Raw genomic sequence first — 25,112 nt, forward strand, 5'->3', positions numbered from 1 at the left:
CTCTGAGAGTTCGCAGTGTATGGAAATATACAGCTTCTTAACACGAATGTATGACGTTACAACGAATTCCGTTGCAACGCATGCCTTTACCACGCATGCGCTACAACGGAATTCGTTTTCCACGCTTAACCTTTACCTCGAATATACCTTTACCACGCATACATTTACAACGTTTTTCGTTGTAAATATATGCATGGTGAGGGCATACTCTTGATAAAGGTTATAACTCTCCCCTTAAATGCCCCCTGCCTCCACTCCTTATATTTACCCCTGCCCTTAACCCTTAATATATATATATTTATTTTACTAAAATGCCCCTTACCTTTTAACTCGCCTTCTCTCCTTCTTCTTTGGTTACGTCGGTCGTACGTCGTTGAGAGGAAGCGGAAGTTACTTTCCGTTTCCTCTCTAACGACGTCGATTGCTTCAGCTTCGTCTTCACTTCGGCTTTTCAGGTAAGTTTTGTTTTTTTGGGGGGGAGAGCCCCCCTTATTATCCCAACGCTTTATTTTTTTTATGGGGGAGACACCCCAACCCCCCCTTTTTTTTTTTCATTTACCACACATGCCTTCACTACGTATTTTGTAGTAAAGGTATGCGTGGTAAAGCCGCCCGTTGTAACCACGCATGCGTTGTAAAGCATGCGTGGTAAAGGATTTCGTGGAAACGGCTTCGTTGTAGAGGCCGTTTCCCCTTAACACTGCTGTTGTCTTTAGGTCTGGGCTAGAAAAAGTGTTAGCTTCCTCGTCCACCTGTTGTAGTAAAACAATCACAAGTAAAATAGCACATAAATATGAATATTCACAGAAGAGCGTTGGATAAGTCTCTTCATCCTTTGGTCTGTTCAACTGTTAGTCACATTTTGCTGCTGCCCACCACACCATACAGTGTGGGGGAATGAGTTAGCCACTCTAGCCATTATCTCTCTTGCACTGTCAGCGACAGCATTTTACCCGATTAAAGGTGGACACCAGCCTAAAAAGAAGTGAACATCGGTGCTAGTGATGTTGGGCCACTACTCTACTTGGCCATTTTTTCTATTCGTTGTCCTTTTTTTTTGCCTGGGCCCTAGCTCCCACTAACCTGGACTGGTCCTCTGGCCAGTCTAAGGCCCTTTCACACCCAACCTCGTGCCTCAAGGTCCCACCTCATTTCTTGCGCTCCTTCTCTCTCTCTCGCTCTCACTCCTTGTTGCTCCTTACTTCACTCGTCCATCCTTTACTCTCTCTCACCCTTCGTTGTCTGTTTTCTTGCTTTTCCTTTTACTTTCTCTCTCTCACTCTTTGTTGCCTGTTTACCGGTTTTTCCTTCTAAACTCTCTCTCACCCTTTATTGTCTGTTTGCTCAATTCTTCTTTTACACTCTCTCACCCCTTCATGCCTGTTAGCTAGTCTTCCGTTTTTGTTTCTCCATTGACTCTCTCCTACGTTTTTGTTCTCCCTGTGTTCCTCCTTTATCTTTCTTCTCTGCCCTGGAACTCTTCTGCCTCCCCCTCTCGTGCTTTCCCACCTCCGCTGCTTCTTACTTGTTCTATCGCATCTTCCTTGCATTCCTCCTCCCACCTTCTGCACCCTGCTCCTCCTTAGCCTCCTCCCCCTTCGCGGGACCTACTTAATGGGGGCCACTGCACGACTATGCAGCAGGTTTGCTGCTAGAGCGCAGAAGGTCTGCACCTGTCTGTGCTTGGACCGCACCCAGCGCCATGGACTCTGATCCATCCACATACTGCCAGTACGCATCCTCCCACCTCCAAGCACTCAACACTGGATGCCTCCATGACAGCTGCCCAAGCCACACCTCATTCAACGATAGGACCTTTCTCATGTGCTAACTTACATTTCAGCTGCATCAGCACTTCTACTCCGACCATCCCATCCAAAGTCATTGAGAAAGCAATCAACAGGCAACTCTCCAACAATCTACAACAGCATCATCTCGTAGACATAACTCAGTCAGGTTTCCGCAGCAACCACAGCATGAAAACTGCCCTCATTGCAGCAACTGAAAGCATCCAGACCATCGTGGACAAAGGTGGAATACCGTGGCTCTCATCCTGCTTGACATCTCTGCGGCCTTCGACTCCATCTCCCATGGCCCCCTCGTCTCTATGGTGAGACCTAAATCTTGTCTACCAGGCACTTGTGTGCCTCAATGCACTTTTTAATGTTCCAAACCATATAGGGAAAGCTCGAAGTATGCTCCAGAGGTCAAGACACAAAATGGTATAGGTTGGCACAGCTCACTAATCCTGTAACAATATTTGGAATGGATTGATAGTTCCTTGGTCAGAATATTACTAACCAGGTTTAGGCTAGGAGTCGTGAGATGGAACCTTGGCTTTCCTCTCAGCCAATTTGAGTAATCTAAAATATTGATAGGTCCATGCGACAAATCCTCCCCACAGAGCCTGTTGCATTTTTCCTTTTTTTAATTTTATCTTGATCTCACCAAAAGGTTTCTAATTCCAAATATTCCAATTATTAGGACACAGGGAATCAAACTCTGGATTAGCCTTGGTCTATTTGCGCCAACTTGATTCCCCATCCAACTGTATTACCATTTGCTCTGCTTTAAATGTGCTGTTAGCAGAAAGAAATCACTGATGTGGGATGGCACCTTTTGGGTGGGTCGTAACACCTAACCTTTTTTGGGACCTGCTGTGACTATTGATCATTTATGAATATATGCTGGGCTGGCCATGTGTTTTTTATCTTTTTTCTTTTTAATTTGTTATTATTACTGGCAATGTAACTTGAGGCTCAGTAGATTTGATGTCATCTGATATTTAAACTTTATTACTACCTCATATGGAAGAAGGAAGGATACTTGCAATTTATTTGCTTCTACCTCACATGACAGAAGGAAGGACATATTGAAGACTAAATTAACCCTGTTAGCTATGACTATGATACTTTTGACATTTTATTGAAATGGATTGTTGGGTTTATATTTGCTTTTTTGTGTGCTTTTATGGCTACTTTTGTAACCGAAATAAACAGAATTTCGATTTTTTTGTAAAGGTTGGCTCAACATCATAAGCTAAAAGGGTCCTCTGATAACTCAGCATTTATTTGCCCACATATGTAACACATATCTCCACAACTAATTAAAGAAACAGAAGGAGGAATTTGTCCAACTGTTTCTTCCCTAGGGAAATGAGCTAGACTTAATTTCAGTAATTTCTAATCATTGCAGTGGGTAGGCGTAATCAGTTCTACTGAGAAGGCTAGAAGACAAGATTGTGAGGTTTTAGGGTTTTAGAATATAGGTGGTACTGTAGGTCCTTGAGAAACAGTGTGCAGGGTTGAAACCACATTAGAGACCTAACATCAGATCCAGTGGAGTGAATGAATAGTCTGTGGGAATCCATGACTCACAAATGAACCCTAACACTTTCTCTTAACTGTTGCAAGCAGATGGTCACATACTCCTCGGCCACACCAGTTCCTTATCAGCTTAGGCCTGGGTTACAAGATGGAGGATCTGAAAAAGTGCTTGTCGGTATGTGTAGTTTTGTACACTGGGGATTGTCTTGCATGTTGAAGGTTATACCTTTAGTTATAGAATAACCTTCTTTTGTCTTAGATCTGAGGTTTGATTTTGGATGTGATCCAGTAGTTTAGATGAGCGTTCCGCTGTGTTGCCGAGCATGTTGTTCATTTGCAGGAGATGTTCGAGGTGATTTGCCACACAAGTTGTGGTCTGTGGGCAGACAAAGTATGTGTTCTACAGTTCCTCATATTCAATCTTCACACAACGCACTCTATCGCTTTAGAGTACAGGTGCACCCTTTTTTAGACGCACACTTAAAAGGCACTGGTAACTGTTGTAATTTCAAAAGCTCTCTCTTTATTTTGTGCCATGTATACAGGGGAAAGTTGAGAACCGCGACTTTGTAACTGAAGCCTCTGCTTGACAATCTGCAGTTTTCCTGTGAGTGATCTGGAAGCTGGTTAATTCTGTGAGTGATTTGGAAGCTGGTTTGTTCTCTGAGAGCTAGGGTGTAAATGCTGTGCAGGCTGGTCTTCTCTGTATGGAAAGGCCGATGTTGAAGGTAGGCAAGAATTGAAAATAATCCTAACTATGCCATAGTGAGGAAAGATCGAAATTTGAAAACAGGTGGTGGGATAGCAGTTATCTTTAAGAAAGATTTTAAATGTGATTTTGAACATCTCCCTTTTTTACCTAATTGTGAGGCTGCTTTTTTCTTTCAAGTTGACTCTTTCCCCAAAATTTACCTTTTCAGGTATACTCATTTACCGCCCCCCCCCTACCTCCTCTGCATCCTGGACCTCAACTTTCGCTGAACTTATAGCTCCTTTAGCTATGAAAACAGCAAATTTCTCCCTCCTAGGAGACCTTAATCTCCATTTAGAAAATACAGCATGTAAAAACAGTGTAAATCTTATTTCAGACTTGGCTTCCCTGAATATTCATTTACTAAATTCTGGTCCTACACAAATAGCAGAGCACTTATTGGATCCCATTTTTTCAAATCTAACTGAGATTTCTTGCTCACCGGCCCTTCCAACAAGCTGGTCTGATCATTATCTCATAAAATTCTACCTAACACTCCCAGCACACCTCTTACCTACCTCCAGCACGCCAGTTTCATAATTTAGAAACTGGAAAAAGTTAGCTATTTTACTGCCCTAAATACTTTATGGACTCCCACAAACCTTGTCCCTCGCAACCAGTAAAGCAGCTAACATCGGCAGTGCAAAACTGGCTTTTAGACGCCTTAAACACTTGTTTACCTCTTACAAACAAAAAAACTGATTACCATCGACCACCAGCACCATGGTTCACTGAGTCACTGAAAATTGAAAAAGCAAACTGTAAAGTTTTGGATAGAAAGTGGAGAAAGAATTACACTTCCTTATCCAAATCGGCCTACAAAAATGCCTTAAAAAACCATCATAAACTCTGCAAATTAGCTTGAGCAGGCTATGTTTCCACTACCATTGTAAATGCTATTAACTGCTCCAAGACTCTTTTTAATACTGTCAAGGAACTAGCGAGCTCCAAAACTCGAGCACAAACCCCTGCACTAACTATTCCTAAATGTGAGGCTGAGGTGATCAAATATACCAAGACATTGTGCTGGAACAGGAAGGAAATCCCTCTGCTACTCCTTCACCCCAACCTTCTCTTGGTAGTATTCACTCCCTCCTAAATCAAGCAGAACAATTGGATCGCCCTGACCGTTCTCTTACGACTTGGCCTCTACTACTACATAAAGCGTAACTAAACTCTTAGACAACATTAAATCCGGATCTCCAAATGATCCTCTACCTGTTTCAATACTAAAGCAGATGAGCTCTTCTTCACTACCCGTGATAACAAATCTCCTTAACGTCTCACTGCAGGAAGCTGTTATTCCATCAACATGGAAACATGCTATGATCCATCCCCTTCTTAAACAGGCAGGTGCTGACACTGATGTGTCCAGTAATTACCGTCCCATATCTTTACTTCCCGTCTTTTCAAAGATTCTGGAAAGACACATCCACTCTCACTTAACTCAGTTTGTGACAACACACGGACTTCTTCATCCTTCTCAGACAGGCTTCAGAGCAGGTTTTTCCACAGAAACCACCTTACTTGGGGTCACTGAAAACATACGTCACCATCTGGACAATGGAGACACTGTTGCGCTCTAGTTATTAGATCTGAGCGCCGCCTTTGATACGGTGTCCCATGCTGTGCTGATAAACACACTTAAGTCACAGGGCATCGGCGGGCCCGCCTTAAACTGGCTAATTGCTTTCCTTTCAAAATGTACTTTCCAGGTTTTTTCACACACAGCCTGTTCTGAACTCCACTCTTTTGCCCATGGGTTGCCACAGGGATCCATTCACAGTCCCTTGTTATTCAATCTTTAAGTAAGACCGCTGGCTGAGGTAGCCGAGAAATCAGGGTTATCCCTTTTTTCTTACGCTGATGATTCTCAAATCATTTTCTCCCTTTCCTCACACAATACAAATGCTCCTTCCATTCTCAAAATGGTCTTGAAGAAAATAGCATCTTGGATGCAGCAACATTTTCTTAAACTAAATGGAGAGAAAACTGAGATATTAGTGTTAAGAAAACAAAAAGATCTCTGGAACCCCAAACACTAGCCAGGTGAATTGGATGTTTTTCCGTACCCCTCCGCTCAAGTAAGAAACCTGGGGATCACGATCGATGACTCACTCAGCATGCATCCCCAATCAGTCAAAGTTGCAGTGACTTGTTTCACCACTCTCAAATGGTTAAGGAAAATCAGTTGGATGCTACCGGAACCTACCAGAAAAACCGTAGTCAATGCCCTAATCACTTCGAGGCTTGACTATAGAAACATACTTTATCTGGGTTCAAACAAATCTGTAGTCCATAGACTACAGATGGTACAAAACGCTGCTGTCAGACTTTTGTGTGGAGTCCCTAAGACCACCTCCATTTCGACCTATCGACGCAAGCTGCACTGGCTTAAAATCGAAAATCGAATAAAGTGCAAGGCACTGAGCTATATGCACAAAATCAAATCCTTTTGCGCCCCTCGTTATCTTCAGTCCTTATTTTCCTTCCTGTAATCTTCGTTCTGCCACCCAAGGAAGGTTCGTCGTCCTTAAATTCAAACTAGCCCGGATGGGCGGTAGGTCTTGCTCTTATCTGGGTCCCTCGACCTGGAACTCTTGACCCACAGCACTCCGCAACAAGACTAACTATACTCAGTTTCGCAAGTCTTTAAAAACTTGGCTATTCGACAGATAAGCTGCCTTCTCTCTATTCTCTTCTAAGCCCAGACTTGTCCTTTGAGCCGGGAAACCCTTTTTGGGTAGCTGTTGCACATTATTAATTTCAAAACTAACTAATCATCTGATCTGGACTGACCATGTAGAACTCAAAGAAAATCCCGGGCAGGCTTGGGTCAGCGGGCCGCTTTTAGGGGTCTAAGGAAGGAGGGATCATCAGCTCTCCAACTAAGCAAACAGACCTGAGTGAACATACCATTTTCTTGTAGATGTGTGTATATACAATTTGTTCCCCAAGTCCATCTGGAAACGGTGAGATTCCCTTGCTACTCTCGCTCTAGTACACTAGGTTAGTTTGAACACATTTTCCAGGGCTATGTTAGCTTCCAGTCCACCACTGATGACCACAATGTGAACTGTGTGCTCTCGTGCCCGACACGCAATGGACAGACCCGGCATTAGTGGATGCCCTACATGGAGGACCGAGTATGTGAACGCCATGCTTTGAAACATGGATCCTCTTGTAAATCAGCTAGGCCTACCCTCGGCCTACCCTCTTGTCGACAAGTGTGCAAGATTTGCTCCATGACCATCCACATATTCACACTAACTTGCTCACATGCAGTTGCTCTCAGCATGGTTGTGCACAATTTACACAGGTTTTCCCAACTACGTCTGCAAAGGGCATACGCAAGTTCGAGAAAAAAATATTGGTTTATCTTTTGTCGTTGTAGTCTCTAAAGTAACTGGAAGGACAGAAAGACGTACACACCAGTGGCATTTACAGCAGGGACGACATAAACGTGGGAAAACGAAAATGTGAATTGTATCATGCCATTAAAGCGTACACACCAGTGGCATTTACAGCAGGGACGACATAAACGTGGGAAAACGAAAATGTGAATTGTATCATGCCATTAAAGAAACTTTAAAGAAGGAAGTAGATGGTTAAGCAGAGGGACTCAGGAGCCTTATTGTAATGGCAGCCCAGAAGTAGAGTTATGGGATCATTCAGGACAAAACTGGAGACAGAAACTGAAAGAGTGATTCTTTGCAGAAGTTATTAAGCTTTATGGGATAGCAGGAGGTGTCATTGCAGGTTTCCTCTTCCTGGCACGCATATCATCCCATGTTTTTAGCTTTCTGAGATTTTTACCTTGTGCTTGGAAAGAGTTACTGAAGATGAATATATGCAGCATTCGTCTTTAGCTTCGAAGAATTATGTAGTGCTTGGAATCATTTTCAAGACAACATGAAAAGGGAATGTCCTTTTAAAGAGAGAGTAGACGTGAAAGGAATTAATGGGGCGTTTTATTGTGTCTTGTAGGAGTTCAATTCAGTTTAGCAGTCGTTGATTTGCCAGAATCTTTTCTTTTTCCCCCGGCCCTTGGGACATGGATCATCTTTTTTGACTTTCCTCAGGCCACTGTTATTTACTTCCACAATAGGTTTGCAAAAGTTTATGGGTACCTTTCAGGCCTTACATTGCTATTTTAACCATGATGGCATATAAGTCACTACGTATGATCCCACTTTGTCCAGTCTGCCGCCGAGAACTGTATAATAAGTGGGCTCAAGAAAAACCGGGCTAAGACTGAGCTTCTCCTTCCCAGTCCCTTCCATGTGTGATAGTCCCTAAACATCGCCCGCTCTCCCCTTCTTTAAAGTATTTTTCACTTAAATCCACTTAACTGGAAAAAGAGTCTGCAGGATGCTCACCTCAGCACCAACACATCCGTCAAATTATCTCTGGTTCCACCTTTTTTCAAATGTGCAGACGACTGTGCTTCCCTTTGCATACCTAATGAGCCATGTAAGAAGTATCCTCTCTGCCCCCATTTCAATGTAAATGCAAATGCTCTCTCTCCAGGCTTCCGTGACTACTTACTCACTAGACCTGAAATTCTCAGAAAGCTGCTCGTTTCATCGTAGTCTAAAGAAGGGAGACACCCATAGCTCATGCCTGACCTACAGTGCTTAGCTTGCACACTCCTCACTTCATGCCTGTAGCAAAAGTCCAAGCGCTGCAAACCTTCCATCAATAGGATCTGCGTCAGCTTCATTCAATCCTGTGAATGAAATACTGGTACAACTTGAACTTTTCATTTAAATGCTTTAGATTAAACACACATTTTCTTATATAATCATTCTCACAATTAAAGTCTCCTACCGCCTCCTCACATAACATAACGTGTATTTGTAAGGTGCACATTCTCTCAGAGGGCCACCTTGGAGCTGAGTAAAAAATGTGTATTGTTACCTAACTCAATGCATCAGAAGGGTGAAAGGCTAGTAGAACAGGATTCAAGCATGTGATCATTCGATTAAAGACAGAGGCCTGTAGTGGCTGTATTAGGCACTGAGCCACCGGACCCCGCACACTCTTTGGCCTGCTGACCCCTGACTCCTTCCTGCTGTTCTTCGCTAAGACCCTCGAGAAGATCATCTTGTGGCACACTCCTCAACTCGCAATATAGAGCTTTCCTTGGAACATTACCTTCCCGCTTAGTTTCTTGAACCATCTTTTCCTGATTTCTTTCAGTTCATCTTTCCTGCCTTCATCAACCTACAAGTCTATGTCACCAACTTCCTTTCCATAATCTACCACATGATGGTACCACACTACCTGATGATAAGTTTAAAATAAAGATTATGAGCTTGCCATCATTCACTGCACCCAAAACCTTGTATTCCCTGATTTCAATCCCTACATATCAGTCCTTGCTTTCTTCTGAGATGCAGATTACTTCCTTCACTAAAGCAGCCATCAATACCATGACCTGCTCACTCTCCGATAATTGTCTTCTTCATGCTTAATTTCCATTTGGCCAAAACCCATGATTAATTACAGCAATATGGAACTCTAGAACTTCTCCTCTGTTCTTCTGACCCCTTGAAAAAGTCATTCAGTTGGCACTATTGCCATGGTCAGCCTCCCTAATCCTCTCCTCCCTGCCACCTTCCAGCCTCTGGGTGGATGGCTCTCAAAGCACAGTATGCATGCTTTCTACTTCCACACCACTTCTTCCCTTTCTGCACTTACGTCGTCTACTCTCTCACCACCCCAATGCGCTATGTGCCTATCCTAATTGAGGTCTCTCTACTGAACTGTGATTCCCTCTAACCTAAGACCACTGCTTCCACATTCATTAAATATGCCCTAAAAAAATACTCTGGTTAACAAAAAAACAACTACAGACATCACTGCTTCCCACCTCGAATCAAAAGCACTATATTTCAGTTGTTTGCTTTCAGGCTAAGTGTACTAATATGGTGTCCCATCACCACCTCACATGCCACCTGGGTAAAGTAAAGATTGCATTGTTCCCATAATATTGCATAGTATGTCCAACGTATAGCATTTCAGGCAGATATGCTCTAGCAAGCCAATAAATGCAAAAATAGTTTCTTTGACTGGTTGGTGAATCTGAAAGTTTCTAGAGCCGGAGGAGTCATTCATGTCTTGTGTATCAGACATGTGAGTGACCGTTCTCGGGCCCTACCAGTAGCAGTATACTTGTATGGGCAATTCTCTGCCCCCTAATTTTTGTTAACACTTCTATAGATATGAGTCCAACATGTACATATGTATATAATGCCATCTGCTAAGCACATACACTATCTTTAGAATGTAAAAGTCACTGCTTTTCTCTAATATCAAGCTTACTAAAGTGACTTATTTGAAAAACTACTTTCCATGTGGTTCTTAATGCATTTTCTCTCCCAGGTGTACAAGAAGATAGGGATCACCACATCTGTCACAGATGTGTCTGTCTGTGCGGTAGTAAGTTATTTATCTTGTATTTTTTTGTTTTCAAATGATAAAAGTTAAAGCATGGTTTATCAACTCCCAAGATGTGTGTCTATTGCCCTTTCTATTAAGACTCATCAATTGGTTGTGAACTATAACATTCACACGTGCATGATCACCTCCATTGCCGCTGTCACCTGCTACACAAACACCTTGGTGTGAACATGCCAGGACATATTTTCCACTCATTTACTCTTCTTTACACCTTATCTTTCACATCCAAACTGTATGATACCGGGCATTATGCATGGTTATGGTTGCAAGTAAGGGGCTTTTACTGGTAGTTCTTGAAATTTCGCTGTTATCAGTTTGTACAATGAGATTTCTCTTTTTTGTAAACAGTCTGTTTATTGCAATGCTTATCTTGAGTCGTGTGTTTTTTTAATTCATGAACCATTATAAACGCATAGCAAAAATTGTTTTGATGTATCCTTGGCAAGGTACAATATTATGTCACCTAAGTCAAGTACCACTGTTTCTGAAAGACCACTGTTGTGTGCGGACGGATCTTGGATGAATGCTGAAAAATATGTATGCACTATTTACAACTAAGCATGGGCGGAAAATCCGTTTCGCTCGCGGATTTTGCGGATTTTCGGGAAATTCGCAATCCGCGAGATTCGCGAATCTCCCGCAAAATCCGCAAATCCGCGAGCAGCGGATTTCGCTCGCACTGCTCGCACTGTTCGCGTGAGTTCGCGTGAGTTCGCGCCCCGCGAATAAGTGCAAAATTGCAGAAATACGATTTTAGCAAACTGAAAGTAACTACTTACCAGGTTCAAAAGTTCAGGCTCATCATTAGTAGCCATTTCCTGTAGTGCTTGCTGAGGGGCCCCTCCAGAGTTCAGTTGCCAGTTGCAACTATTATGTGACCCTGCTCTGAACCTCAGAATAGTTACACATATGCCACAAAGGTCCTGAATTACAGCTAAGGGAGACAAGCAGGAGCCAGGCTGGCAGTTCAAATCCATTAATCAGCCCCTAATTCATTATTGTCAGTTGGGGCAGGGCAGGTGTTGTAACTAATTTTGCAACAATGAAAGCACTTAGCAAGTGCAAAAGTTCACTAATCAGGAAGCACCAAGGAAGCAGGTGCCAGCTAAAAAAATATTCTGTGACACATTAATCAGCCCCAAATTAATTCAGGTCACTTGAGGCAGGGAAGGTGTGCTTGCGTTGCCACAATAATGTGTTCTAGGAGGTTGTTCCTTCAGTGGTCATATGTATCTATAAGCAGTATACATCAAATAATTTAAGAAAGGTGACAGAATTATATAACCGTGTTTACTTTATCATAGTTTTTATTTTCATTTAATTAATTTTTTTTCCATTTCAGTTTGTCATATACAAAATACATGATTCATCATAAATACATTTTTCAAACTCGAATTTTTTACTTTTTAGAACACACATTATTAATAACACACCAGTAGTAGAAAAAGATTTTTTATACACAATTTATAATAAATAATTAATTTTTAAGAAGGCCACCTGATATTACAGTACTCTACTCAATTTACAAACATACACACATGCATACCACAACCACACTACCAAAAGGGGAAAAAAGGGAGAAACTACGTATTGATTGACAAGTTCTTAAGTTGTCAAATTCTAGGGTCCCAGAAGAACTTGAGACCCCCGCACATGGTCGGTCGACGCGCGTTTCGGTGGATGAACCACCTTCCTCAGGACCTTTTTTTCTCTTGTGGGTCAAAGATATCAGGGGACCTAAAAGGTTTATTTACAAGAAAAGACAAAAAGTATAGTCTGTCACCAACCCTTCTCTTATTGATTTACAGACACAAGAACAAACACAACAATATAGAACATTGTTTAGATCTATCATGGCTGCTCCTCACATGACCAATAAAGTAAAAATACACTAAAGCCAATTACTCCGATACAGATGGATCATAGATGATTAATTTACTGTGATATAGATCCACAGTAATTTGAATATAAGACTCTAATTGCATGAGATTACAAAACACATATTGCCCGTATCGTGTAACTGAGATCCCTCTATGCCCATTTGAAATAAGGCGTTGTCATGTATACCAAGACATAGTGCTACTCACAAGAAAATGTAGGCCGATATGAGTTCCTTGTGTGTTCAGTTGCTAGATTTATTAGGACCGGATACTTGTTAAGAGACACCTGCAAGGTGGATACAATGCTCCTTATTTTGTCATTTATAACTAAATACGCACAACATAAAATACCCAACGGACAGTCAATCTTACCAATTCGCATTGATAGACAGGGTTCAATTACTCCAACCTGTTCAGAGACGGTTATCTGTTCTCCAGGGAGTCAATTAAAAACTGCAAAGCAAGAGGGTGTCCATGTATAATATTTGGTTTCTTCCTTCAATTAGTGAATACGCTATATAAGCGGGATATATCCTGCCTAGATGATAGAGTGTTTAGTAATATACCTTTTAGTGGCTGATGATGTCCTCTGTGGTACAAAACCAATCGATACGATGTGGTCTCAACAGTTAAGGTCTACACGGGTGGAAAAAGGAGACACAAGAACCCCATTTCATCAGATATATTGCGCTTTGGTACAGAGAGTTCTACAAGTGAATATTGATAGAATGGACTTACGTCTTGATAGTAGCACAGATGAGGAGACCATTCCTTTGTTTAGTTAGAGATGTGCCGCCATTCTCCGGACCGGGAGTAAAGATATTACTTATTTCAATTTGATAGATAACCCTGTTCTTTATACTGCATCCATCTGATGAGTAAAGAAGTTGGCGATATTTGTAAATACGGAAGCAGTAAGATGGATTTAGGATACTGAACCGTCTAAAGTCTCTCTCATTTATTGCAGGTAAAACGAAACGAAACGAAAAGAATTGGAAAGATTAAATAAGCATATTCAAGAACTAACTCGCGAGGCATTCACAGATGGGCTCATCTGTGATGATGAATATGTCTTTTTGAATAAATCTTCCCCTGTGACTTCTGCCCTTTATGGCTTGCCTAAAACTCACAAATCAGAAACAAACCCACCCATGCGACCTATAATATCGACCATTGGATCCTGTACGGAACCACTGTCAAAATATGTGGATAGATTCCTCTGCCCCCTGACCCAGAAGTATACCTCTTACATCAGAGATACTGGGGACATAATCAACAAGATAGAGGGCCTACCATTTAATTCCAACTCAGACATCCTAGTGACGCTCGACATTGAGGCATTATACACCAATATTCCTCAATGCCGAGCGTTACAGGCGGTCTCAGACCTTCTACAGAGGTACCCGTCGGACCGTCCCGACATGTTCATTTTACAATGTCTGGAGGTCGTCTTACTGAACAACTTCTTTGAGTGTAATGGCCGCCTTTACAAACAGATTAAAGGGACATCAATGGGGGCCTCTTGTGCCCCCAGTGTGGCTAATACCTTCATGGGAGAATGGGAGCTCAAGAATATTTACAACGAACTAGCCCCATTCTTTGAAAATGTTTCCATTTGGAAACGTTTCATAGATGATATTTTTTTTATTTGGAAGGGCCCAGAAGAACTTTTACAATCATTTATTCTTTGGTTGAATGCCAGTGACACGAATTTGAAGTTCACAGTGAACTTTAACAAACATAAAGTGGACTTCTTAGACATTAGCATTGAGGACACCAACGGTTACCTGTCAGTAAGCCTCTTCAGAAAAAGCACGGCCAAGAACACTATTCTCAAGTTTGACAGTTATCACCCAAACTGCCAAAGGGAATCCATCCCCTTTGGGGAATTTTTGCGCATCCGTCGCAATTGTACGGACATGAAATCCTTTCATAAACATGGAGATGCCCTCCAGGATAGACTACTCAAAAGAGGATATCCCCACCGCCTTGTACGGCATGCTTATAAAAGAGCCAAATATTATGACCGGTCAGCATTACTTCAAGGCACTAAAAGGATGAAACAAAATAGGATCACATGCGTAATCAATCACTCCACCCTGAATTTTAAAATCAGGAATATCATCAATAAAAACTGGAGAATCCTAAATTGTGATGAAAACGCTTCCCCTTTACCACCACCATTGGTAGCTTACAGAAGAAATAGAAATCTTAGGGACATGCTAGTACACACTAGACAAAACAAAACTGTCCCTTCAGAAAACTTACGTTCAATTACTGGCTTACCGGTTGTCCTAGGTAACCACAGATGTGGCTCATGCCACGCATGTGATGCAGCGATTACCTCTGATACCATAAATTATAATGACAGAACAATTAAACTACGCCATCTGACAAACTGCCGCAGTAGCAACATTGTCTATATTCTCTTCTGCAGCTGCGGCCTGGCCTATGTGGGAGAAACGGGTCGTGAATTTCGCGTTCGCTATAGCGAACACAAGTCTGCCATCAAGACAAAAAAATTGTTGGCACCCTTGGTCCAACACTGTTTGGATAAAAATCACTCTGAGCAGGACATTAAATGGTCGATATTGGAGAAAGTAATCACTAAAATAGGTCAGCCCAATGAAGTGACTCGCAAGAAGCGAGAAACGTTTTGGATATACCATCTTGACAGTGTGAAACATGGACTGAATGAGGAAATTTCGTGGTATGTTACAAAATAAACATATACATACCTAACTCTCATCCAATATCCGCGTTCTAGTACTCAGCCTGAGTGACCCTCTTCTGAATACACCTTACAACCTTGGTTCTCTTCCATTTCTGTGTTACTGTGTTATTTTGCACACATTATCACCTTGTAGAATCATGCACCAAATCATATATAAAGGATCATTCTACCATGATATTTAATTCATGCTATTTTCTTAACGGACCTTTTTTTGAACGTACCCATTTAATTCTTGGACCCCTTCACTGATATCCAATTGATCCTGTCAATTTGCTTAGTCCACTTTCTTCTAACCTTAACTTCGCTCCTAGATTAGGTTCCAGCGTTACAGGCATTGACCCTTATGGCCATGACGCCCTGTTAGAACATAGGCGATGGAGAAATGTTTTGAAATTGACTAACATATGAGCGTTCAGCTTCTGTTCTTATTCGATTAAAATAAGAAATCAGTGTCCACTTTTTGTGTTTGGTCTCGCTTAGCTGAGTAAACAAACTAGTGTCCATCTTTGATGTTTCTGACACTTCAAAATAAGAGTCCTTCCTCTATGTTTATCGTTACCCGATAATCGCCTTCTCGCGGGAGGCGTTATAAACCGGACTGGAAACACTGCAAGTCGTTTACCGCCGACCTCCATGTAGACTCCGAGACCACGTTTGCGCAGGTATGTAACCATCTGGGACGCTGCCCGTTTGTTAACTTTTCCAAAACCCCTGCCGTGCCCGCCGCGTAAAAAATCTAACACGGCTAGAGCCTTCATGTTATCGCACATTAACTGTCTCTTCAGCGCCAAGACTTTACCGCATTCTTCCTGCCATAAGCAGGGGAGACCTCCTTGTTAAAAACCTTGCATGACCAAAGTCCGGATGCTATCTTGCCTTAACGGTCCGACTTTAGCATTTAAACCACACCGAGTTTTTTTATCTGCCATAAATGTAATCATCTGAGACGCTGCCCGCTCGTTAACTCGTCTAAAACCCCTGTCGCGCCCGTCGCGTAAAAAATCCTACATGACTAGAGTCTTCATGTTACCGTTAACTGTATCAGCTCAGCTCCTAGACTTTACCGCGTTCTTCCTGCCATAAGCATGAAAGACCTCCTTGTTAAAAACCTCACATGATTAAAGTCTGGATGTTATCTTGCCTTAACGGTCCTATTTTAGTATTTAAACCACACCGAGTTTTCTTTTACCTGCAATAAATGAGAGAGACTTTAGATGGTTCAGTATCCTAAATCCATCTTACTGCTTCCGTATTTACAAATATCGCCAACTTCTTTACTCATCAGATGGATGCAGTATAAAGAACAGGGTTATCTATCAAATTGAAATAAGTAATATCTTTACTCCCGGTCCGGAGAATGGCGGCACATCTCTAACTAAACAAAGGAATGGTCTCCTCATCTGTGCTACTATCAAGACGTAAGTCCATTCTATCAATATTCACTTGTAGAACTCTCTGTACCAAAGCGCAATATATCTGATGAAATGGGGTTCTTGTGTCTCCTTTTTCCACCCGTGTAGACCTTAACTGTTGAGACCACATCGTATCGATTGGTTTTGTACCACAGAGGACATCATCAGCCACTAAAAGGTATATTACTAAACACTCTATCATCTAGGCAGGATATATCCCGCTTATATAGCGTATTCACTAATTGAAGGAAGAAACCAAATATTATACATGGACACCCTCTTGCTTTGCAGTTTTTAATTGACTCCCTGGAGAACAGATAACCGTCTCTGAACAGGTTGGAGTAATTGAACCCTGTCTATCAATGGGAATTGGTAAGATTGACTGTCCGTTGGGTATTTTATGTTGTGCGTATTTAGTTATAAATGACAAAATAAGGAGCATTGTATCCACCTTGCAGGTGTCTCTTAACAAGTATCCGGTCCTAATAAATCTAGCAACTGAACACACAAGGAACTCATATCGGCCTACATTTTCTTGTGAGTAGCACTATGTCTTGGTATACATGACAACGCCTTATTTCAAATGGGCATAGAGGGATCTCAGTTACACGATACGGGCAATATGTGTTTTTTAATCTCATGCAATTAGAGTCTTATATTCAAATTACTGTGGATCTATATCACAGTAAATTAATCATCTATGATCCATCTGTATCGGAGTAATTGGCTTTAGTGTATTTTTACTTTATTGGTCATGTGAGGAGCAGCCATGATAGATCTAAACAATGTTCTATATTGTTGTGTTTGTTCTTGTGTCTGTAAATCAATAAGAGAAGGGTTGGTGACAGACTATACTTTTTGTCTTTTCTTGTAAATAAACCTTTTAGGTCCCCTGATATCTTTGACCCACAAGAGAAAAAAAGGTCCTGAGGAAGGTGGTTCATCCACCGAAACGCGCGTCGACCGACCATGTGCGGGTGTCTCAAGTTCTTCTGGGACCCTAGAATTTGACAACTTAAGAACTTGTCAATCAATACGTAGTTTCTCCCTTTTTTCCCCTTTTGGTAGTGTGGTTGTGGTATGCATGTGTGTATGTTTGTAAATTGAGTAGAGTACTGTAATATCAGGTGGCCTTCTTAAAAATTAATTATTTATTATAAATTGTGTATAAAAAATCTTTTTCTACTACTGGTGTGTTATTAATAATGTGTGTTCTAAAAAGTAAAAAATTCGAGTTTGAAAAATGTATTTATGATGAATCATGTATTTTGTATATGACAAACTGAAATGGAAAAAAAATTAATTAAATGAAAATAAAAACTATGATAAAGTAAACACGGTTATATAATTCTGTCACCTTTCTTAAATTATTTGATGTATACTGCTTATAGATACATATGACCACTGAAGGAACAACCTCCTAGAACAAATTTCTCTCTTCCCCTCTGTTCCTTGGTCGTAAATTAATTCCTTGAGGGGGTCCCATCTTTCATGCTGTTGCCACAATAATGTACACTGACTGGACAACCAGAGGGTGCTGTGATGAAACAGAGGGTGGCATGGGTAGGCCAGAGGGTGGCATGAGTAGTCAGAGAGTGGCAGTGGTGACAGAGAGTGGCAGTGATGAAGAAGAGTGTCCCAAACAGGCTGGACACGTAGAAACAACAAGTTCGCGAAACTTGCGACCCGACAGGTAAGTTCGCAATTTGCGACATTGTACAAAACCCTCGCGAACTGGCAGAAACCCGCGCAAACACACAAAAAAAAAAAATCGTGAGAATTCGCGGATTTTGCGGATTGCGAGTTCGCAAATCCGCAAAATTCGCGAACGCGAGATTCGCAAAATTCGCCCATGCTTATTTACAACAAGAAAACCTGATGTCGTCATATAAAAGATATAGCAAAAACTGTGGAAATTGGTCAAGGTCTGACTTCATAGATGATATGATTCGATTGACCGGTTTTGGTTCTATAGATCTTTCTACTTACTATTTTAGGAGACTTCTAAAACTGCTATCCCCTTAAAATGTGGGAGTAAGTTAGGATGTGAATGTCCCCTGCATTGGGTATGGGAAACATCCTTAACAACGCGGTTAGTACACTGCAATGCTGTTATATCGCGGTCGTTACAACGACCGCATGTAACAACGCTATGCCATTACAACGCAAGTCTTTACATCGACTTGCGCTAGATGGCGTGCTAACATTAAAAATGGTGTAGTTTACTATCCCAACAGCTTCCCTACTGATAAATGGACTGGAGTTGGAATAGTAAATTACACTTTTTTATGTTAGCACGCCACCTAGCGCAAGTCGATGTAAAGACTTGCGTTGTAAAGGCATAGCGTGGTAACATTCAGTCGTTGTAACAACTGCGATGTAACAGCACGCGTTGTAATAACATGCGTTGTTATATCATACATCCATTGGGTATGGTTGTGTTCTTCTGCCCTTAGTGCCCAACTGCGTGTAGCTGATATCCTGGTTTTGATTTTGGCCCTAGACTTGCACTAATCTAGTGTATGCTCAGAGGTCTAGGCTTGGAAGTAGCTGGTCACCTGACCTCAGGTGCCCAGAAGCCAACCTGCCTTCTGAGAGAGGGAAGAAGCATGGCAGCCCTGCAGGAGGTGCGACTATCCAGGAGAAAACGAAAGCGGTGCTGACGGGGTCTGTCAGAGGAAGGTGGACTGAGGAGAGCAATCTGCATGCCTCTGAAGTCCGCAAGCATCAGACTTTCTGTTTGTGGTTCCAGGTGGTAATCCCAGAATCATGGCTGCTCATCATCACTAAACCAGGAATACCAGTCACGGTTTGACCTGTGCTGCTGTAATCCAAAGAAATGTCACCACGGCTCCTTCTAAGCCACTGTGACACAAAGAACTAGCGACCGAGGCTCACCCCGTGCAGTAGTGACCTGAAGACAGCTATTACTACTTTGTGCCGCTACACCACAAATTATCACCCTAGAGCAGTCTCCAAGTGAGTGCCTAGCATACAAAAGCAGGTAGGAGTGTGGCGGTGATGAGATCCGCCCCAGGTGGCCACTGTGACTTCAAGTTACATGAATCTTTGACAGTGAGGTCCTCAAACGTCCGCTTCCACCGCCTCTGAGGACCACAACCTCACGGCTGCAGGAGAAGGCTGCTTCTGTCCCAACGTGAGTGCTTTCTCCTAGAAGCTGGAGAGGGACTGCACGCTTCTGCCGGCTGGCTGCTGGCTTAAGCCAGACATTTCCTGGACAGGCACTGTTGTGAGAATACAGAGACTTTTTTAGAACTGTGATAAACTAAGCACATTTAGCATAGAAGAGGGAGTTAATGTTCACCTAAGCTTTTATTATTACGGTAGAAATTCCTATCAGGGGGGAAAACTGCCAAGACTAGAGGAAAAGGGGGAGGTGAATAGGATAGTGGACTGAGGTACAGCTTGCCTAGTACCTACATCACAAAATTGTGTCTGGTTGTTACTTGTGTCGGTTTTAGTTTTGGTGTGTAATCAAGTGATTTTCTTTTTAAAAGTAAAGCCTTGGTTGACAGTCAGTTATTGTGCTGCTGTGATTGTTGAGTTCTGAGCTCAAACACATCCACACTACCTAATTAAGCAGCCCGTGCCTGCTCGCCATCGCTACCACTGAGAGTCAAGTGATGACAAGGGGTTTACTTGGCCTAGTTTGCACAGTCGTAGTGAGACAGACCCCAGGACATTAGAGGCAAATGACCTCAGCTCCACGGTTATGGCCCAGAGGAATTATGCGGTTGGCATTGAGGGCACAAGTGAATATGGTATTCCCACTCCCATAGCATGTTGAATGATTTGAATTTAATTGGGGTAAATGCTTTGGATAAAAAATGGATACAAAAGAGTGTTGACATTGGTTGACGAGTTAAAATATTATGCAATATTAAGGAAGAGACTCAGATGATGCCAGCCACGTCCTGTACAGGAGCAGATGTTTCTCTCTTAAAATAATATTGAAAAGACGATTCTATTTCTACAACATGTGCTCTCCTTATATAATAAGATTCAATGTGCCCTCAGTTGTATTCATGTGTAAAATGGAGCAGGGTCGCAAACGTTTGGGATAAAATGCTGGTGTATGTTTGCAGGGCATTGGTAATTCACCTCTTGTTTTGCGCACTTGCAAATAATTCTGATTTGCGGATTAGTGCGAAAGTTTATAGGACCCGTTCCCTTTAGATCAGAAAATATAAGAGACAAGACTCTAACATTAATTTCTTGATTTTATATTTTCTATGCTTGAAAATTGTGTTTGTAAATAATGTTCAAATAGTGTACCGACCATGATAAGAAAAGTTATTTTTGGAATACAGAGCCGGGTTGCAAAGAGGTGAAATGCTACGTACTGTTAATTTCATGCTTCAGCTAATTCTGTGATACCTGGAAAAAGTAGGCTTCTGCATGGCCCATAGTTTCCATCTCATTATGAATGCATGACGTTAGAATATGGGCAGAAATTACAAAGAACACGAAGACTGCATCCCTGTGAGATGCTGCTGTAGAAAAAACTATTTATTACTTTCTCCATAATACAGTTTTAGGTCCGCATAATACATTTGATGCACCCATCATACACCTGTTAAATAATTGAGGAATGGGTTGGTGGCGATGTTATTACAAGCATAGTATGTATGTCAGGTTGGTCAGCTTAGAAAATAACTTGCAAATCCTTAAATTTTAACCATTGCTTTTACTAGCAAAGAACCACATTATGAGTATTTGATGAATGAGAAGCCAGGGAAAGTACATTTATGTATGATGCATTTTAAAAGAGTATATAGACTTATGGTTTTGCATGATCCGTGTATTGATTTTGGTGAGGACCAACAATATAACTTGTCAATAGATTACGTTCTATATATTTGAGATTTTGCAAAATCAATATTTCTTTGTTTTATATAGAAATGCATATTTAGAGATTCATGAACAAGAAAATAATAGAAAATGGTGGTGTGAGGTGAAAAAATTCCAAATTAATATAGAAAGACATTTATTAAATGTTCAAGTAGTTTAGAGGAAAACACTCTTATTAGCATACCATGCTCGGAATCCGAGAACTCCTATAAGACTTGGAGGCCAATATTGATGGGGCTACCACTGAACACAGTAGTGCCCGATGTCAGCCATGTGAATGGTACGGCTATGATCTGCATAGAAGGAAAATCGTCAACGGTTATTTCAGTGATGACTGCGACTATAAGAAGGGGAGCTAAAAAAATCTGAAACTTTGAGATCCTGACTTTTAGTAAATGTCCAGGCTAAAATTCTGAATTGCAAGATAGCGGCACTCTTAATACAGCCTTAGGAAAGATGATCAGCTGTGATACAAACAGATTGATAGGATCCCTCAAACAGGGACAGAGCCATATGTTTTCCCTTTAAAGTGGATTTCCATTCAAGCCGGTTGCTTCCTAGAGATAACCCAGAGGCAGCAAAACTGTGTTTATGATAACTATATTCTAAATTTCTGAAACCTATCCAATGCAGTCTCTTACCAGAATCCGAATCCACTAGAACAGTCTTGCCTCACTGCCATTTCCAGGACTTTGAGGAAGCCAACTACAACAACTGAAATGCCATAAACATTGTCCTCCCAAATAAGTAGAAATTGGCATCAAAGGAATAGTGGTGAGAACAGACTGCTTGACTCGTAGTTCTTCAATCCTGAGCTGACTCAAAACATGTAAAACATATGTAGGTCCAAATCCATTCATAAGAGGGTCCTTAAAACACGAAAAAGAGAATCTCTACATAGTGATTTGGCCCCAGCATAATGCATTAAGAAAATCCTTTTAATGGGAAACTGTTTATTCACACCTCAGAAATACTATCTGGCTCATCTATTTACTGTGTGATGGGCGCATACTTTTTTCTGGTCCTCTATGAATAATACCATCTGCACTTGTATTTTTTTAGAGGAACTGGATGAAAAATGTTCTTAAATGAAAGAAGGCGTCATAGTGGACCTTGTGCCAGTTCTATCATGAAGGCCTTCTGCCACAAACAATTCAGTCCTGACACTGCGAGTTCCGAGCAACTGGGAAGGCTCAAGATTTAATTATGTGAAGCGCCTTCTGTGAACTCTAGAACACGCAATGTCTATTTACAATTTCTGCGAACTCTGGAGCTCGCAATTTCTATTTACAATGGCTAGAGAAAACGAAAGCTAAAGTAGCAACTTAGGCTATCAAGAACTAGATTATTCTTTGCTCCTCATTAATAAAGCTGATTTTACAATTCATAAGGCTGATGTCACATTACTGTAAGCCATTGGTAGACCACACTCATTTATGAATAGTAATAAAAACCAAGCACCATCACCTTACATTAGGTGAGCCTCTCCTACATTTTTTTAATACATGATGTATGTATTGGTTGATGCCCATGTATTCGACAGTTTGAGAAAAGTTTGGGTCTGTGGTCTTAAGAAGGACACCATTGCCCAGGGTAGTAAGAATTCGTTGAGAAAGAGGTACCTCTTGGTTAAGATGCAACAGAGAGGGGCTTTTTCACTCTTTATATTGAGAGTTTTATACTAACCAAGCAATAAAGGAAAAAGGAAGCATGAAACACATATACAGGCACATACAGTAACTTGGCAACTTTTTCATTTATTGTTATACAAATCACTCTGCAGTATCAATTGTTAATAATGAATGTGTTATTTCTAGGTACTTTCCTGAAGGACCTCAGTGCTTGCCCTCCTTCCCTGCCATGGCTTCTAGGTGTAATATCCTGTTGGTTCTATTACCAATCATCTTCCATGTCATCACAGCTTCCGCCATTATTTTACTTTCCGCCATTATTTTACCTTCCAGTGGGTCATGGTAGACATCTTTGTCATCTAACAGTGTAAGGTGTCCCTTGCCTCCCAGGAGTATCCAAGTCATACCACTTCTACATACTACACATAATTATTTTTTCTGTTCATGGCAGTCTATTATCTGGTGAGTCCAACAGTGTTACAACTTAGGTCAGGGGGTACTGTGCTAGAAAGTCTCGACAGGTGATGAAACCGAGAGCAAAAGGCCTTGAGGGCATTGTGGTGCAGGCCCAGCTATAGTGACCTTCTCCCTTCTTAGCGGTTTTGGAGCCCAGAGTGTGCATGACTTGTGGACCGCGACATGCGCTCAGAGGCATCATTCTTATTGAAAGATGGTGATGACAACAGGCCATCTTAATGCAAGCACATCATGCTGATATGGTGCTATGGGGTGACAAGTTCCACTTCTGGGTCAAACAAGGCAGAAGTACAACTTAAGGAAGTTAAGCATTAAAAACCATTGCCTGGCAATACGTGATTTGATGGGTTTCTTCACAAGCATTGTAGTTAGGAGCCAATCTCCCTTTGTTTCTCACCTATGATTTGTTCCTGTGTTTCTATGGTGGTTCCTCTCCTTGTTATCTGATATTCCAGATTTCTGTAAGTATGTTGTATGCTTTTGGCTACCTTTCAGGCCTTCTGACTGTTCCAAATTCTTCCAGCCTCCTGGAGTTTGAAAAGACTATGGTGGTTCTGCTCTGGTAAATCTTCATTATATGTGTTACATCAGTGTATGATGCAGTCTGCGCATTTGTCATTAATGGCAATAACTTTACGTACCTTCTCACAGGTTCCAGTCTGTTCCAGAGGATATAGCAGCCATTTGATGTGTTTTTTCACTTATTTATGCCTTCTTCCATATTTCCTACCAGAAGTAGAAATTTGGATGCAAGCTTTCAAATGCATATTCTGTTTTCACTCGGTAGGGAGGCGGAAGGCAAACAACCAGTTTCACTCCAGTTACACGTGAATGGCAAACAGATCATGGGGCATTATTGCTTATTTTGCCGAATGCTGCTTTATCCTCCCATCTTTTCTGTTTAATTTAAGGCCCATTTCTGCATATCTTTTCACCATCTGGAGAACTGAGGTGTTTCCATTTTGACACCACTGTATGGCACGTCTTATTTAGGCTATATTAATGTCCCAATAACAGCAAATTTTGCATCAAATGTAATTTTTTTCTGGTTTTGGAACCATCCCTAATGGACATTGCTTACCGACCCGTGCAGGTGATGTTCCTACTGATTGCACATAATATGATTCACATTTCCCCTCAAAATTCCTCAAGTCTTTGACAAGAGAGGGTGGTATTGACTATCTTGGTACTAATGTCATGTCAATTTCAGGTCTATATAGAATCTGGGCGTGTTTCAAATTATTTTTCAGGCTAGATAAAGTGATTTCAAAGAAGGAAGTGACATGGTCCGACTGTCATATAGATCCAGGTTGGAACCAAAATTGCACACAATGTCATAGAACAAGGTAAGGCTGAGTGTGTGACCTCTGAAATGGATGGAGACATGAAGTGAGAAAAATGTCCAGTAGGTTGCAAGTGCCAATAGAGGTTTACTTTGTGAGCATCTCAAAGTTGTAAACCCAAACATTGAATTGGGTGAACATGAGGATCTTGTTTGAGGGAAGGATAATGGAATAATTCTACAAAGTAATTGAGGAAGATTGTGTTGACCTTAAGTCTGTGC

The 25,112-nt window shown here is 41.4% G+C and overlaps 1 protein-coding gene across 5 annotated transcripts in view; it reads left to right on the forward strand.

Moving 5' to 3' along the window:
• OSBP2 (oxysterol binding protein 2) overlaps window positions 1–25,112 on the forward strand; it is a 1,786,946-nt gene that overhangs the window by 787,979 nt on the left and 973,855 nt on the right. For 2 of the 5 annotated variants that reach the window (XM_086943307.1, XM_086943311.1), the window contains one exon: window positions 10,465–10,521. The exons of the other annotated variants lie outside the window; for them this stretch is intronic. In XM_086943307.1, the coding sequence (XP_086799433.1) occupies window positions 10,465–10,521 (57 nt within the window). The remainder of the gene's footprint in view (window positions 1–10,464; window positions 10,522–25,112) is intronic. 5 annotated transcript variants of the gene reach the window in all.

The sequence above is a fragment of the Lissotriton vulgaris genome, chromosome 11, assembly GCF_964263255.1.
Source record: "Lissotriton vulgaris chromosome 11, aLisVul1.2, whole genome shotgun sequence".
NCBI lineage: Eukaryota > Metazoa > Chordata > Amphibia > Caudata > Salamandridae > Lissotriton > Lissotriton vulgaris.